General features: G+C 39.1%; 1 protein-coding gene across 1 annotated transcript in view; it reads right to left on the reverse strand.

The window, feature by feature from the left end:
* The window catches only part of PCNX2 (pecanex 2), a 360,142-nt gene that overhangs the window by 43,240 nt on the left and 302,273 nt on the right, over nucleotides 1–14,629 (reverse strand). Inside the window, exon 26 of the mRNA XM_064276483.1 lies at nucleotides 3,500–3,753. Coding sequence (XP_064132553.1) covers nucleotides 3,500–3,753 — 254 coding nt within the window. The remainder of the gene's footprint in view (nucleotides 1–3,499; nucleotides 3,754–14,629) is intronic.

The following is a 14,629-nucleotide window of genomic DNA, read 5'->3' on the forward strand; positions in this document are numbered from 1 at the left end:
TAGCCACCTGGGTGAGTCTGATGCCACTGGTCTAGATAACAAATCATTGCACTCTCTTCCTCTCCTACCCCACCTGCAGGCTCATTTGGGGATCACTCCCCTTTCTTAGAAAGCAGGGTAAAAGGCATTGCTCCTCAGAAGCCAACTAGTACCCAGCAGAGGTCTGAGGGCCTTCCTTAGCCCTCTTCCATTTGCAGACTATCCTTGATTTGTTTTTCAGATTACAAATTGTCATTTTAGAAAGCATGTAAGGGATCAGGAGGCATGTCAGAGAGGAGAGGAGGATGGTAGATAACCAGCTACAAGTCCAGGAGAGGGAGGCAGAGGAACCGTCTGTCTGGGTACCAGCATGGAGCTCCCAAGGCCACTGGAAAAGCCAAGACTGTTAGCCAGAAAGGGCAGACCCTGAGAGGGCACCTTATCCCCCTCGTCTCCCTTCTCTCCCACACATGTTTGCCTCATCATGTGGGTTCAGGTATGTCTACATGTCTGGCCCGTGGAAGGGTAGCCTGTGGGAGTCTCAGACTCCCAGAGGCTTGGCTCAGTACTGAACCACGTTCTTGCCAATAATACCTGGAGCAGTTGCTCAGGCCCTTGCCTAGATCAGGATCTCTTTCCGTCCAGAATCTATAGCCTGGACATCTAGTTCCAACTTACCTGTAGTCTCTCTTCATTCAGTCCAAAAATGTACTGGGTACCTCAACATGCAAGTCATCAAACAGAGCTCAGCGACAGAGGAACTAGGGGTGGCTCTTGTGCTTAACAAGTTGTCACAGTGAAGTAGAAAATGTTCTAGAGGACACGGAAGTGAACAACACAGACCCTAGGGAAGCATGTGAGGAAAGGCTGGCATACAAGCCCAGATTGGCAGGTAAGATCTGAGCCAAGGAGCATGAGAGGAAAGTCTTTGCAGGAGGAGGGAGCAGCACATGCAAAGGCACAGTGGGGAAAGCTCCACGTGGACACAAGAAGTACAAGAATGGGATGAGGAAGGGGGATGGCGAACAGAACTGAAGTTGGATGCACAGTGGAAGCCTTGGGATGGCAAATTAAAGAGTCTAGCATTATTCTTAGGCAACAAGGAGATGTTCAAGTCCAGGCCTCATAAATCTGCCTATCTGGATGCCCCTGCTTGCCCTGCCTGCCTCTCTGGGTTACACTCCTGGCCACTTGCTTCTATCTTGTCCTGCTGCCACCTAAGAACTAAACGAGATACTGAAAGAAGCTTTCTGTCCTGGATGAGGGAGGCAGAAATGGCTAGTTACCACTGAACTTCTGTTTTCACCTCCTTCCATGAACACGCAATTTTATCTGGGCTCATGGCTGCCTGGAATACACAGTTCTGGCTGATAGGACAAAGCAGAAGTGCACTGTGGCGGCCTCCTTTCCCCCACCTGTTATCTGAAACTTAAATCTTGGAACATGAGGATGGGTGATACACTTAAAATGGTGGAGTCGAGAGGTATAAAGAGTCTGGGTCCCTGACGACTTCACAGAGCAGAGCTACCACACCGGACTTCATTTCTGTGAGAGCAAAATAAACTTCTCTCTTGTGTGCACCATTGCTATTTTGTGACTCACCACCAAATCTAATACCAATCGATACACCTAATTTTCCTAGAGTTGACGCTACGAATTTTTCTAGAGTTGACACTACATATGAAAAACTTCATGGCCAGGGAACAGAGGAGGGAGTTGGGAGTCAAGAGGTCACAACTTCCCTGATTTGTTTCCCAAAGGTTTATGTGACATCTGGAGTAAAGTTGTTCATTCTTCCAGCACACACAAAGTATGAAATGCTAAATCTGTTTTGAATATTTGTGTTGTGTTCTATCATGGATTAAATTATGTCCCCCCCAAAATGTGTGTATCAATTTGGCTGGGCCATAATTCCTGGTATTGTGTGATTTTCCTAGATATTGTAAACCCTGCCTCTGTGATGTTATTGAGGGAGGATGGGCTCAATCTACAAGATTGGATTGTGTCTTAAGGGAATCTCTTGAAATATAAAAGACAGAAGGGCATCCTTTGGACCAGGGGTTCCTGCGCAGAGAAGCTCCTAGACAAGGGGGCATATTGATGAGAAGGACCTTCCTCCAGAGCCCACAGAGAGAGAAAGCTTTCCCCGGAGCTGACACCCTGAATTTGGAGTTCTAGCCTACCAGACTGTGAGAAAATTAATTTCTTTGTTAAAGTCATCCTCTTGTGGTATTTGTTATAGCAGCACTAGATGACTAGGACACAGTCACATAGGCATATGATGATAAAGAGTTCTTTGTCATCTGTCTTTCATAGTACTGCCTTCTATTTCCAGTAAACTTCAGCAGCTTCTGCTGCAGACATTGGGATAACCTCAGTAGTTATTCTAAACTTTCACATGCCCGGCTTTTTAGCTGGTTTGAACTCTGGAGCCTCTAGGTACTCATGCTATCTTTTTATTTCTGTATTTTCTCCTTTCTGCCTGGTGGTTCACCTGCCTCAGCCAAAGCTGACAGTGTTTTGGAGCCTTCTGTGGATGTACGTCCTCCTTCTGAACAGCCTAAGTGTGGACCCTTCTGTCGACTGTCCAGGCCTTCAATCTATACACAGTCTACCACAAAGTCTTCCTCAGTCACAGCCACCTTCACCTGCCCCTTTCTGTTCAGAAATACCTTTACCCCACTTATATACTTCCTCATTGCTCAGGTCTCACATTTGTTCTCCAGGAGGCTGATCCCAAATGGCACATCTTTCTGATGCTGAATATAGGTTTGGGCAGACGTAGGTACCAAATGACTGAAAAAATAAACCATTACTCCCCACATGAGTGAGGCAAAAGGGTTTGCCATAACTCCTGTTGACACTTGGAAATGAAACTTTCCAACCCTGTTTATAATGGAGTTTTGCTATATTTTTAAGTTATCCTGAAATTAAAAAAACAACTCTGGTTCTAAAATGGACAATTTACAAAGCATCTAAATTGACACTTAAAACTCATAATAAACATTGAAGCTTGGAAATATTACTAGAATGTTTAAATTTATCGTCACTGTCATTATAAGCAACCCACGCAGTGTTCCAAAAACAAACCAAATCTGTTGCCGTTGAGTGATTCCAACTCACAGCAACCCTATAGGACAGAGTAGAACTGCCCCATAGAGTTTCCAAGGAGCACCTGGTGGATTTGAACTGCCAACCTTTTGGTTACCAGCCATAGTTCTTAACTACTATGCCACCAGGGTTTCCCGTACAGTGTTAGGAGTGAGGAAACAGATCTAGATAAGAAACCTGACTGCCTATTTGTCCTAGGCTTGGCATATGACTCAGGGACACAAACCATGGGCTAAATGAAAGCCCTCTAGGATTGCTTAACGAAGCAATGGTTCCCAAACCTAGGTGTGCATCTGATTCAGAAGCTGAGGAGAAGACTCAAAATTTGTATTGTTACAAAGCTTTGAGGGAGTTTCTTCTGTCAGCCCACATCATTACTGAGACAAGTGTTGGGAACCCCACGCAGTACCTTGATGTAGTACCGGATGAGGATCCTTCGGAGATCAAAGACCTGCAGCATGGTGGCTGCATTGTTGTCTATGATGCTGTAGCCCTCCAAGATGTACTGCGTCCTGGTGATTTCCCATGTGAGCCAACGGAGGTTAAATGCAGCATTGCAGGACAACAGGTGGGGCAAGTGGCCAGGCTTACAGCAGCAGCAGCCTCTATCGTCCTCGTCACCCTCCATGATGGCTTCCACCTCTCGCTGCTGGCAGTATGTTCCTACCAAGTACAAACAATATGGAAGCTATAACAATGTCATACTAAGACCGTTTGGAATGTACTTTTCCCTTGCCTTCATTAGAGGGGAAGGCATTTAAGAGAGGAAAATCTAGGAATTTGGAGACTTGTTTAATCTTACACTAAACAATGCCCGCAAATAGGTCACAATCTTATATTCATTAACCCTCTTATTCATTCATATTCAATCTGATTTTTATCTCTTCCCTTGTGTTTTTTTTTTTTCCATCAGGTCAGAAATGATCTCATGGTGGTCCTGGACACCAGTGGTTGAAATGCAGGGTGGTTCCATATAGCCTTATGTTTCCTCTTCCAGAAACATGAGGTCATGACGGAGCAGATAGGAGGCATAAAGGAAGGTGGCATGTGGGAGGTGTCAGGCAGCAACTAGGTACCTGTCGAAGCGTTACCAGGAGAAGTGCCCTGGAAGAACCTCCTCTGACACACCCCAGGGGTACAGTGCCTTACTTCACACTACAGGAATCAGGGTTTTGGGTGAGTTGAGTATACTTCCAAAGGAATTAACTCCAGAAAATGATAAAACAGTGGGTGTAAGCAGCCTTTGAAAATGGAACACATTTTTTCTTCAACATTTTTATTAATGATTTTAAATAACATACATGTAGGAGGCTAATGACATGAGGATATTGGCACTAGTTAATACCATCTTGAATGTAGGTATCTAAGCTGTGTGATTATTTAGATAATGTGATTTAAAATTATCTCAGCAGGCTGGGATCATGGACAGAATCTAATATACAGTGATGTATTGCTTAACGTCCACCACACATTCTGTAAAATAGGACGCTATGTGATTTGGACGTTGTGGAACACCATATCATATACAGGCAGTCCCCGGGTTATCATTGTCTGACTCATGGACAACTTGTAAGTAAGAATGGAGTGCCATAAAGCCTATTATATTAAAAATTTGAGTTAAATCCATACATTGTTCATAATAACATATGCACACACTGCTTTGTGATCCTCATGAAAACACTGCATGGTTTGAAAGTGTTTAAGTGTCATGTCTGCTACATCCTGTTCTCTGATTGGGATCTCTGAACTCTGTTATAACCTTATGGGACCTCAGATGTATATGCAGCTGGACGTTGCCCGAACGGATGTTAGTTGATGCATGACTGTACTGGAAATTAAATGGAATATCCTGCACCTAGGTTCAAAAAACCAACTACATAATTTAGGATAGGAATATATAGTACCATGTTTGATAAATAATTTCATAGTTTCATTGATTTATGAGCCAAAAGTAAGATAATACATAAAACTGAATGTAATTTAGACAGCATCAATAGGAATATAATGTTCAAAACAAATGATAGCTTTGGTTATAATATGCTTGATATTATTCCTCTATCTGTTACACATAAAAAGTCATTGATAAAATGAAATAAAGCTTGCAGAGCTGAGTAAGTTACACTTTTTAGATTACTTCTTTCTTACAAAAATAATAGATTAGTATCAATTTGAACAAGATTATAAAGATTATTAATTGCACATCAAGAAAGCTGCAGGGTTGTAAAAAAACTCAATATTATATTAGTGAGTTACTGACAATCTAGGGATTTTTTACTCCAGAGAAAAGAAGACTTTAGGGGAAATTGTGGTTGCCTTCAACAACTATCTGAAAGGCTTTCTATGGAAATATGAACTGGATATCCTGTGTGGTTCCAGAAAGCATCATTATGACCAATGGGAGAAGGTTTCAGAGTACAGAGTTTATTACAACAAATTATCATTTTAACAGCTGGAAGTTCAGTAATGAAATGGACTGCCATGAGAGGATAAGAGGATGAGGAAAGAATAGATGGTGAAAAAACAGAAGTAAAATGTGCTAATGGCCATAGGTACAAACCACTGAAACTATAATTCATAGTGAAGAGAAGAACAGAAATAGAAGAGAAGCTAGGGAGGAAATCAGGATCAACTGAAGTTTTTGTCATTACTGTAGTAGTAGTGGTGGTGGTGGTTTGTATATTTTTCATGTAGTTGAGTCCTAAGCAAACTTGCTGACAGAAGGAAATGAGCTAGGATTAAAAAAAAAAAAAAAAAAATTGGATAAAATCAGAGTCCCAGAGGACAAATGAATTGCGTAGCTTAGAAATAGCAAAAAGAAAAGACAGATGTAGAGGTGTAGATGAGAAAGCTCATACTGGAAAATGAAGTAGTCACTCAAAGGGAAAGTAGGGGAAATGGAGTTGGGAAGGAGAAGAAAATCAGGAAGCGGTAGGAAAAGAAAGCGAGTGTGTGTCCCCAAGAAGTTTCATTTCAAGAGACGCTCGCTTCACTGTGGAGCTGCATTAAGAAATTATTTGTCAAGAGTCACTATTGAGTTGATTTACAATGACTTATGGATGTAGGATACCATCTCAATTTCAGTTCAATAGGAGAATATTATGGCAGTCAGAGATAGTAGCTAACAACAGATTTTGAAGAACGGTAGTACTTAGAAGTTATTTAACCTTGATCAAGTTTTTATCTTGGTCGAAGCTTGTTTCTTCATCTGTAAAATGGGCTGTTGTTAGGATTAAATAAAAGGACATACTTAAAGTGATTATTAACCACTCAATAAAAGGTCATTTTTACTACTATTTTGACTTATATTGTAAGCCCCACAAAGGCAGGGCCAGGAAAGTAGAAACTCAGTGAATAATAGACAAACGAGTTAATAAATAAATTACTTCATTCACCAAATATTGAGTGCCTATTTCTGTCCAACAGGGTTGCTATGTGTGGGAATCAACTCGATGGCAGTGATTTTGGTTTGGTTTTGAGATTATATGTTAAACACTGTTCTATGCACTGGGGATTTAGCAGTGAAAAAATATAAAAATTCTTGTCCCAGGGTAGCTAATAAGATTAGGCTGAATAATACAGACAATAAACAAATAAGAAAAATATAAAATATGTCAGACGGTAAAAATTAAAAAAAAAAGGCAAAAGAGGATATGGAATGCTCGGTGGGGGTAGCTATTTTAAATAGGGGGGCCTGAGAAGATTTCACTGATAAGGGATGTTTAAGCAGAGATCTGAGGAGGTGTATGAACAATCTATGATGATGACTGAGAGAAGAATATTCCAGGTCGATGGAACACCAAATCCAAAGGCCTCGGGATGGGTGCTTGCTCGTCATATTTCCAGAAGAGCAAGAAAATCCTTAAGTTTGTCGCTCAGTAAGCAAGCAGGAAAGTGAAAGGAGATAAAAAGGTAGTAGGAAGAGATCCTCCTAGAAATAAGTTGGGGAACCGTTGCATGCATGGTTTTAGCTTAGGAGAAATGTGGTCTGACTTACGTTTTAGCTAAGGATCATTCTGACTGCTGCCTGGAGAATGGATTGTAGAGGGAGCAAGAGTGGGCATCTGGATATCAGTTACAAGGCTACTAGATCAACCCAGATAAGAGACAATGGTGATTTGGACCAAGGTGGTTGAAGGAAGTGGTGAGAAATTTTTAGATTCTGGACATATTTGAAGGTAAGGCTGACAGGATTTGCTCACCAATATGGATGTGGGCTATTGAGAAGTGAAGAATGATTCCAAGGTTTCCAACCTGAGCAAAGATGAAGAATGAAGTTACTATTTACAGAGGAAAGGAAGATTGCAAGAGGAACAGGCTTTGGGTTAGGAAAAAAAAAAAAAAAGGTTAGAGTAAAGGGAAAATCAGGAATTTGCTTTTATACATATTAAATTTGTTGTTGTTAGGCGCTGTTGAGTCGATTTGAGGTGTCTATTATTTATGAAAATGGAGATGTCAAGTAGGCAGTTCGATTAAGAAATTTGAAGCTCAGGAGAGAGGTCCTGGCTAGGGACTTACAAAACCTTGGAGAAATATCAGCATATAGAGGATATTTAGAGTTATCTATGGTGAGAGTACAGGGAGCATAAGAGATCTGAAAAATGCACCCTGGGCATTCCAGCATTTAGAGGTTGGGGAAAGTGAGGAGATACCAGCAAAAGAGATTGAGAAAAAGTGGCTAGTGGTGTCAAAATAAAACCTGAAAGGCAAGTGGGAAAACGGAAGAGGGAACATCAACTATGTCAAATGATGCTTATAGGTCAAGCTGCATGAGGAATAAAAATGAACTGTCGAATTTGACAACGTGAAGGTGAATGGTAACCTCTGCAAGAGACGTCGTGGTGGAATTGTGGGTGGGCTGGAAGAAGCCGGATTGAAGTGAATTCAAGACAGAGTGGGAAAACAGGAAACAGAGACAGTGCATGCAGGCATTGTTTGTGAGGAGTTTTTAAGATCTTTCTGTCTTTTTATTTATTTTTTTTGTGCCCATTATGCAGGCTAGGACCTCCAGTACAATGTTTAATAGTGATAAGAGTAGGTATCTTTGCCTTGTTCCTGATCTTAGGGGGAGAAAGTATTCAGTCTTTTAGCACTTTGTATTAGTTGTAGGATTTTCATAGTTGTTTATTATCAAGAGGAGAAAGTTGTCTTTTATTCTACTTTTCTAAGAATTTCCCTTAAAGTCAGGAATAGGTATTATATTTTATCCTCATGCTATCCTCAATAGATATTTTTTACCACATCTATTGAGATGATAATACAGTTTTCCTATTTATTCTGTTAATATAATAAATTACACTGCTTAATTTTCAAATATTAAACTAACCTTTCATTTTGGGGATAAAAATCATAGGTTTATATATTGTCGAATTTGATTTTTTAATATCTCATTAAGAATATTTGCATGTATATTCATGTAAGTTCTTTCCTTTCCTTGGATGTTTTTGTTTGGCTTAAGCATTGGGCTTATACTGGTTTTAAAAAATGAGTTGGGAAGTGTTTTCTATTGTCTGCAATTAAGTAAGATTTGATAGTAATTCTTGCTTAAATGTCTAATAGAATTCAGTAGTTAAGATAAATGGGTTTTTAATTTTCATTGTGTCTAGTTTTTGTTTTTAACTATAAATTCAATTTCTTTAACAGATAGACTGCTACTTAGATTTTGTTTCTTCTGGTGTCAGTTTTCAAAAGTTGTATTTTTCAATGAATTTTTAATTTCATCTAACTTCCTGGCATGAAATTATTTATAAAATTCCCTTATCACTTTTTAAAATGTCTGTAGGATCTCTCATGGTGCTCCCCCTTTAATTCCAGATATTGGTAGTTTCTGTCTTCTCCCTTTTTTTATTGGTCAGTTTGGCTGAATATATATCAATTTTTATTGATACATCCAAAAAACCAACGTACGATGTTGTCGTTAGGTACTGTTGAATTGATTCCAACTCATAGCGACCCTACGCACAACAGGATGAAACTGCCCATTCCTGTGCCATTCTTACAATTCTTGCTATGCTTGTGCCCATTGTTGCAGCCACTGAGTCAATCCATTTTGTTGAGGGTCTTCCTCTTTTTCGCTGACCCTCTACTTTACCAAGCATAATGTCCTTTTCCAGTGACTGATCCCTCCTGATAACATGTCCAACGTATGTGAGACATACTCTTACCATCTTTGCTTCTAAGGAGCATTCTGGTTGTACTTCCTCCAAGACAGATTTGTTTGTTCTTTTGGCAGTCCACGGTATATTCAATATTCTTCGCCAACACCACAATTCAAAGGCATCAATTCTTCTTCAGTCTTCCCTTATTCATTGTCCAGCTTTCACATGCATATGAGGCAATTGAAAACACCATGGCTTGGGTCAGGCGCACCTTAGTCTTCAAGGTGACATCTTTGCTTTTCAACACTTTAAAGAGGTTTTCTGCAGCTGATTTTCCCAATGCAATGGGTATTTTGATTTCTTGACTGCTGCTTCCATGGGTGTTGATTGTGGATCCAAGTAAAATGAAATCCTTGGCAACTTCAATCTTTTCTCCATTTACCATGATGTTGCTCATTGGTCCAGTTGTGAGGATTTTTTTCTTTATGTTGAGGTGTAATCCATACTGAAGGCTGTGGTCTTTGGCCTTCACCAGTAAGTGCTTCAAGTCTTCTTTACTTTCAGCAAGCAAGGTTGTGTCATCTACATAACACAGGTTGTTAATGAGTTTTCCTCCAGTCCTGATGTCCTGTTCTTCATATAGTCCAGTTTCTCGCATTATTTGCTCAGCACGCAGATCGAATAGGTGTGGTGAAAGGATACAACCCTGACACACACCTTTCCTGACTTTAAACCATGTAGTATCTCTTGTTCTGTTAGAACAACTGCCTCTTGATCCACATACAGATTACTCATGTGCACAATTAAATGTTCTGGAATTCTCATTCTCCGCAATGTAATCCATATTGTGGATTATTACGGTCCACACAGTCGAATGCCTTAGCATAGTCAATAAAACACAGGTAAACATGTTTCTGGTATCCTCTGCTTTCAGCCAGGATCTGTCTGACATCAGCAATGATATCCCTGATTCCATGTTCTCTTCTAAGTCCAGCTTGAATTTCTGGCCGTTCCCTGTCAATATACCGCTGCAGCGGCTTTGAATGATCTTCAGCAAAATTTTGCTTGCATGTGATATTAATGATATTGTTCAATAATTTCCACATTTGTTTGGATCACCTTTCTTGGTAATAGGGATAAATATGGGTCTCTTCTAGTCAGCTGGTCAGTTACCTGTCTTCCAAATTTCTTGGCATAGATGAGTGAGTACCTCCAGCACTGCATCCAATTGTTGAAACATCTCAGTTGGTATTCTGTCAATTCCCAGAGCCTTGCTTTTCACCAATGCCTTCAGTGCAGCCTGGACTTCTTCCTTCAGTACCATCAGTTCCTGATCATAAATTATCTCCTGAAATGGTTGAATGTCGACCAGTTCTTTTTCGTATAGTGACTCTGTGTTTTCCTTCCATCTTCTTTTGATGCTTCTTGAGTTGTTTAATATTTTCCCCACAGAAACCTTCAGTACTGCAACTCCAGGCTTGAATTTTTTCTTCAGTTCTTTCAGCTTGAGAAATACTGAGAGTGTTCTTCCCTTTTGGTTTTCTGTCTCCAGGTCTTTGAATATGTCATTATAATACTTTACTTTGTCTTTCAGAGCCACCCTTTGAAATCTTCTGTTCAGCTCTTTTACTTCATCATTTTTTCCTTTTGCTTTAGCTACTCGACGTTTCGGAGTCTCTTCTAACATCAGTTTAGGTCTTTTCTTTCTCCCCTGTCTTTTTAATAACTTCTTGTTTTCTTCATGTATGATGTCCTTCATGTCATTCCACAACTTGTCTGGTCTTAGTCATTAGTGTTCAATGCGTCAAATCTATTCTTGAGATGGTCTCTAAATTCAGGTGGGATATACACAAGGTCGTACTTTGGCTCTGGGGGACTTGTTCTAATTTTCTTATGTTTCGTCTTGAATTTGTGTATAAGTAATTGATGGTCTGATCTGCAGTCAGCCCCTGGCCTTGTTCTGACTGATGATATTGGGCTTTTCCATTGTCACTTTCCACAGATACAGTCAATGTAATTCCTGTGTACTCCATCTGGTGTGGTCCATGTGTACTCCATCTGGTGTGGTCCATGTGTATAGTCACCGTTTATGTTGGTGAAAAAAAGGTATTTGGAACGAATTTGGTCTTGTGAAATTCAATCATGCAATCTCCAGCATCATTTCTATCACCAAGGCCATATTTTCCAACTACTGATCCTTATTCTTTGTTTCCAACTTTCGAATTCCAATCACCAGTAATTATCAGTGCATCCAGATTGCATGTTTGATCAATTTCAGACTGCAGAAGTTGGTAAAAATCAATTTCTTCATCTTTGGCCTTAGTGGGCGGTGTGTAAATTTGCATAATAGTCGTATTAACTGGTCTTCCTTGTAGGTGTATGGATATTATCCTATCACTGATGGTGCTGTATTTCAGGATTGATCTTGAAATGTTCTTTTTGATGATGAATGCAATGCCGTTCCTCTTCAAGTTGTTGTTCACAGCATAGTAGACCACATGATTGTCCAATTCAAAGTGACCAGTACCAGTCCATTTCAGCTCACTAATGCCTAGGATATCAATGTTCATGTATTCCATTTCATTTTTGATGATTTTCCAGTTTTCCTAGATTCATACTTCATACATTCTAGGTTCCAATTATTAATGGATGTTTAGAGATATTTCTTCTCATTTTGAGTGGTGCCACATCAGCAAATGAAGGTCCCAAAAGCTTGACTCTTCATGTCATTAAGGCAGCTCTTCTCCAGTTGCATTTCGAGTGCTTTCCAACCTGAGGGGCTCATCTTCCAGCACTATATCAGACAATGTTCTGCTGCTATTCATAAGGTTTTCACTGGCTAATGCTTTTCAGAAGTAGACTGCCGGGTCCGTCTTCCTAGTCTGTCTTAGTCTGGAAGCTCAGCTGAAACCTGTCCTCCATGAGTGACCCTGCTGGTATCTGAGTACTGGTGGCATAGCTTCCAGCATTACAGCAACACACAAGCCCCCACGGTATGACAAACTGACAGATGCATCAGTTCATTGATTTTTCTCTATTTTCTAGTCAATAGATGTGCTGCTCTTTATTATTTTCTTTCCTGTACTTGTTTCGGATTTAACTTCATTTTATTTTTATAGTTTCTTGAGGTTGAAGCTTAAGTCAGGAATTGGCAAAATTTTCCAGCAAAGGGTCAGAGAGTAAAGAATTTATGCTTTGTGGGCCACATACAGTCTCTGTTGCTGCTGCTCTTCCACCTTTCTTCTGGCTTTTGCTGATGCTGCTTTTTCATCTCCTCCTGCTTTTCTCTCTCTCTTATGTAACCCTTTAACAATGTAAAAGTCATTCATACCTCATAGGCCATAGTTTGCCAACCTTAGATTATTGATTTTAAATCTTTCTGTTTTGTTAATATAATCACTTAGAGCTGTAAAATTTCCCCTAAGCATTTCATTAGTTGTAGCCCACAAATTTTTATATGCTGTGTTTTTATTTTTATTTAGTTCAATTATTTTATAATTCAGCTAATTATTTCTTCCTTGACTCATGGGCAATTTAGAAGTGCGCTCCTTATTTTCCAAATATTTGAGAATTTTCTTGAAATCGACTTTTGTTAGTTTCAAATTTAATTCCAGTGTTGTCAGAGGACAAACACTGTATTATTCCAGTCTGCTGAAATTTATTGAGACTTGTTTTACGGCACAGCATATGGTCTGTCATGGTGAATGTTCCCTGTGCTCTTGAAAAGGATCTGTACTCTTCTGTAGCTAGGTTGAGTAGTCTATAAATGTCAGTTAGGTTAAAATGGTTGATGGTGTCGTTCATATATTCTATATACTTACTGATACATTTCTGTGCTTTTCTGTTAATAAGAATGGAATGTTTAAGTCTCCAACTACAGTAAAACCTGTGAGAATGGGAACCTATCAGAGAAGGAAAACTAAAATATTGTCCTCTAAAATAAGCAATAGTAAAGTGGTACGTAAGACTGCACACCATCAAAGGCTGAATAATTGTGAGACCCAGAAAAACAAGGCAGACTTGTTGAGCTCCGCTCTCACAGGTTTCCTCTATAGTTGTATATCTGTTTTTCCTTTTAATTCTGTCAGTTTTTGCTTCTTGTGCTCTATTTTTTTTTTTTTTTTTTACACATTTAGGTCTGTTAGGTCTTCTTGATGAACTAACTATTCAATCATTATGAAATATCCTTCTTTATTTTGGCAATATACGTCATCTTGAAATCCGATATTAATACAGCTAATCCAGCTTTCTTATAGTTAGGCTTTCACAAGGGATATAATTTTCTATCCTTTTACTTTACCTATCCATGTCTTTATAAATATAAATACATCTCTGTAAACAACATATAGTTAGGTTTTTTAAAAAAAATCTAATTTGATAACTTCTGCCTTTTAATTGCAGTGATTAGTTCATCTATATTTAATATGATTATTTATATGACTAGGTGTAAGTCTGTAACCCTGGTGGTGCAGTGGTTAAGAGCCACAGCTGCTAACCAAAAGGTCACCCCTTGGAATCTACCAGCCACTCCTTGGAAACCCTATGGAGCAGCTCCACTCCTTCCGATAGGGTCGCCATGAGTTGGAATCAACTCAACGGCAACGGGCTTGATTTTTGGTTAGGTGTAAGTCTACCATCTTGCCATTTGCTTTCAATTTGTCCAGCTTTTTCTTCAATGTCTTTAAGTCTTTCCAGTCTTGTTTTGTGTTAAATAACATTTAGTATTTTATTTTATGTCCTTTACCAACTTTTTATCTGCAACTGTTTTTGTTTTGTTTTGTTTTGTTGTGGTTTCTCTAGGGAATTGCAATCTTCACTCTTACCGTACCACAGTCTACCATGGATTAAATTCATGCCAATTCCCTTATAATGTAAGACCCTCACAATGTTATATTTATCCCCTTGTGTCCTTTGTGTTTTTATTGCCATATAGTTTACTTCAACATATATTTTAAGCCACTTAGTATATTTTCATTATTTTTGCTTTAAATAATTTCTTTCAAAGAAATTTTTAAAAGAAAAATGTTATCTTTACTCATTTATTTGCCATTTCTGGTAATCTTCATTCTTTTGTATAGAGTGAAGTGTTCATCTGGTATCATTTTCCTTCAGCCTGAAGAACTTCCTTTAATATTTCTTATAGTACGAGTAGCTGATGATAAACTATCTCAGCTTTTGTTTATCTGCAAATGTCTTAATTTAGCCATAATTTTTGTTTTTAAAAAAATTCTGTTGAGTTTTTGGTGAAAGTTTACACAGCAAATTAGGTTCCCATTTAATAATTTTTATATGTATTGTTCAATGACATTAGTTAGATTTTTCACATTGTGTCAACATTCTCATTATTTCCTTCTTGGTTGCTCTACTTCCATCAATCCATGTTGCCTGCCCCACCCCCACCCCCAACCTTCTCATCTTTGCTGTAGGGTAGATGTTGACCATTT

This window comes from Loxodonta africana, chromosome 25 (assembly GCF_030014295.1).
Source record: "Loxodonta africana isolate mLoxAfr1 chromosome 25, mLoxAfr1.hap2, whole genome shotgun sequence".
Lineage (NCBI taxonomy): Eukaryota > Metazoa > Chordata > Mammalia > Proboscidea > Elephantidae > Loxodonta > Loxodonta africana.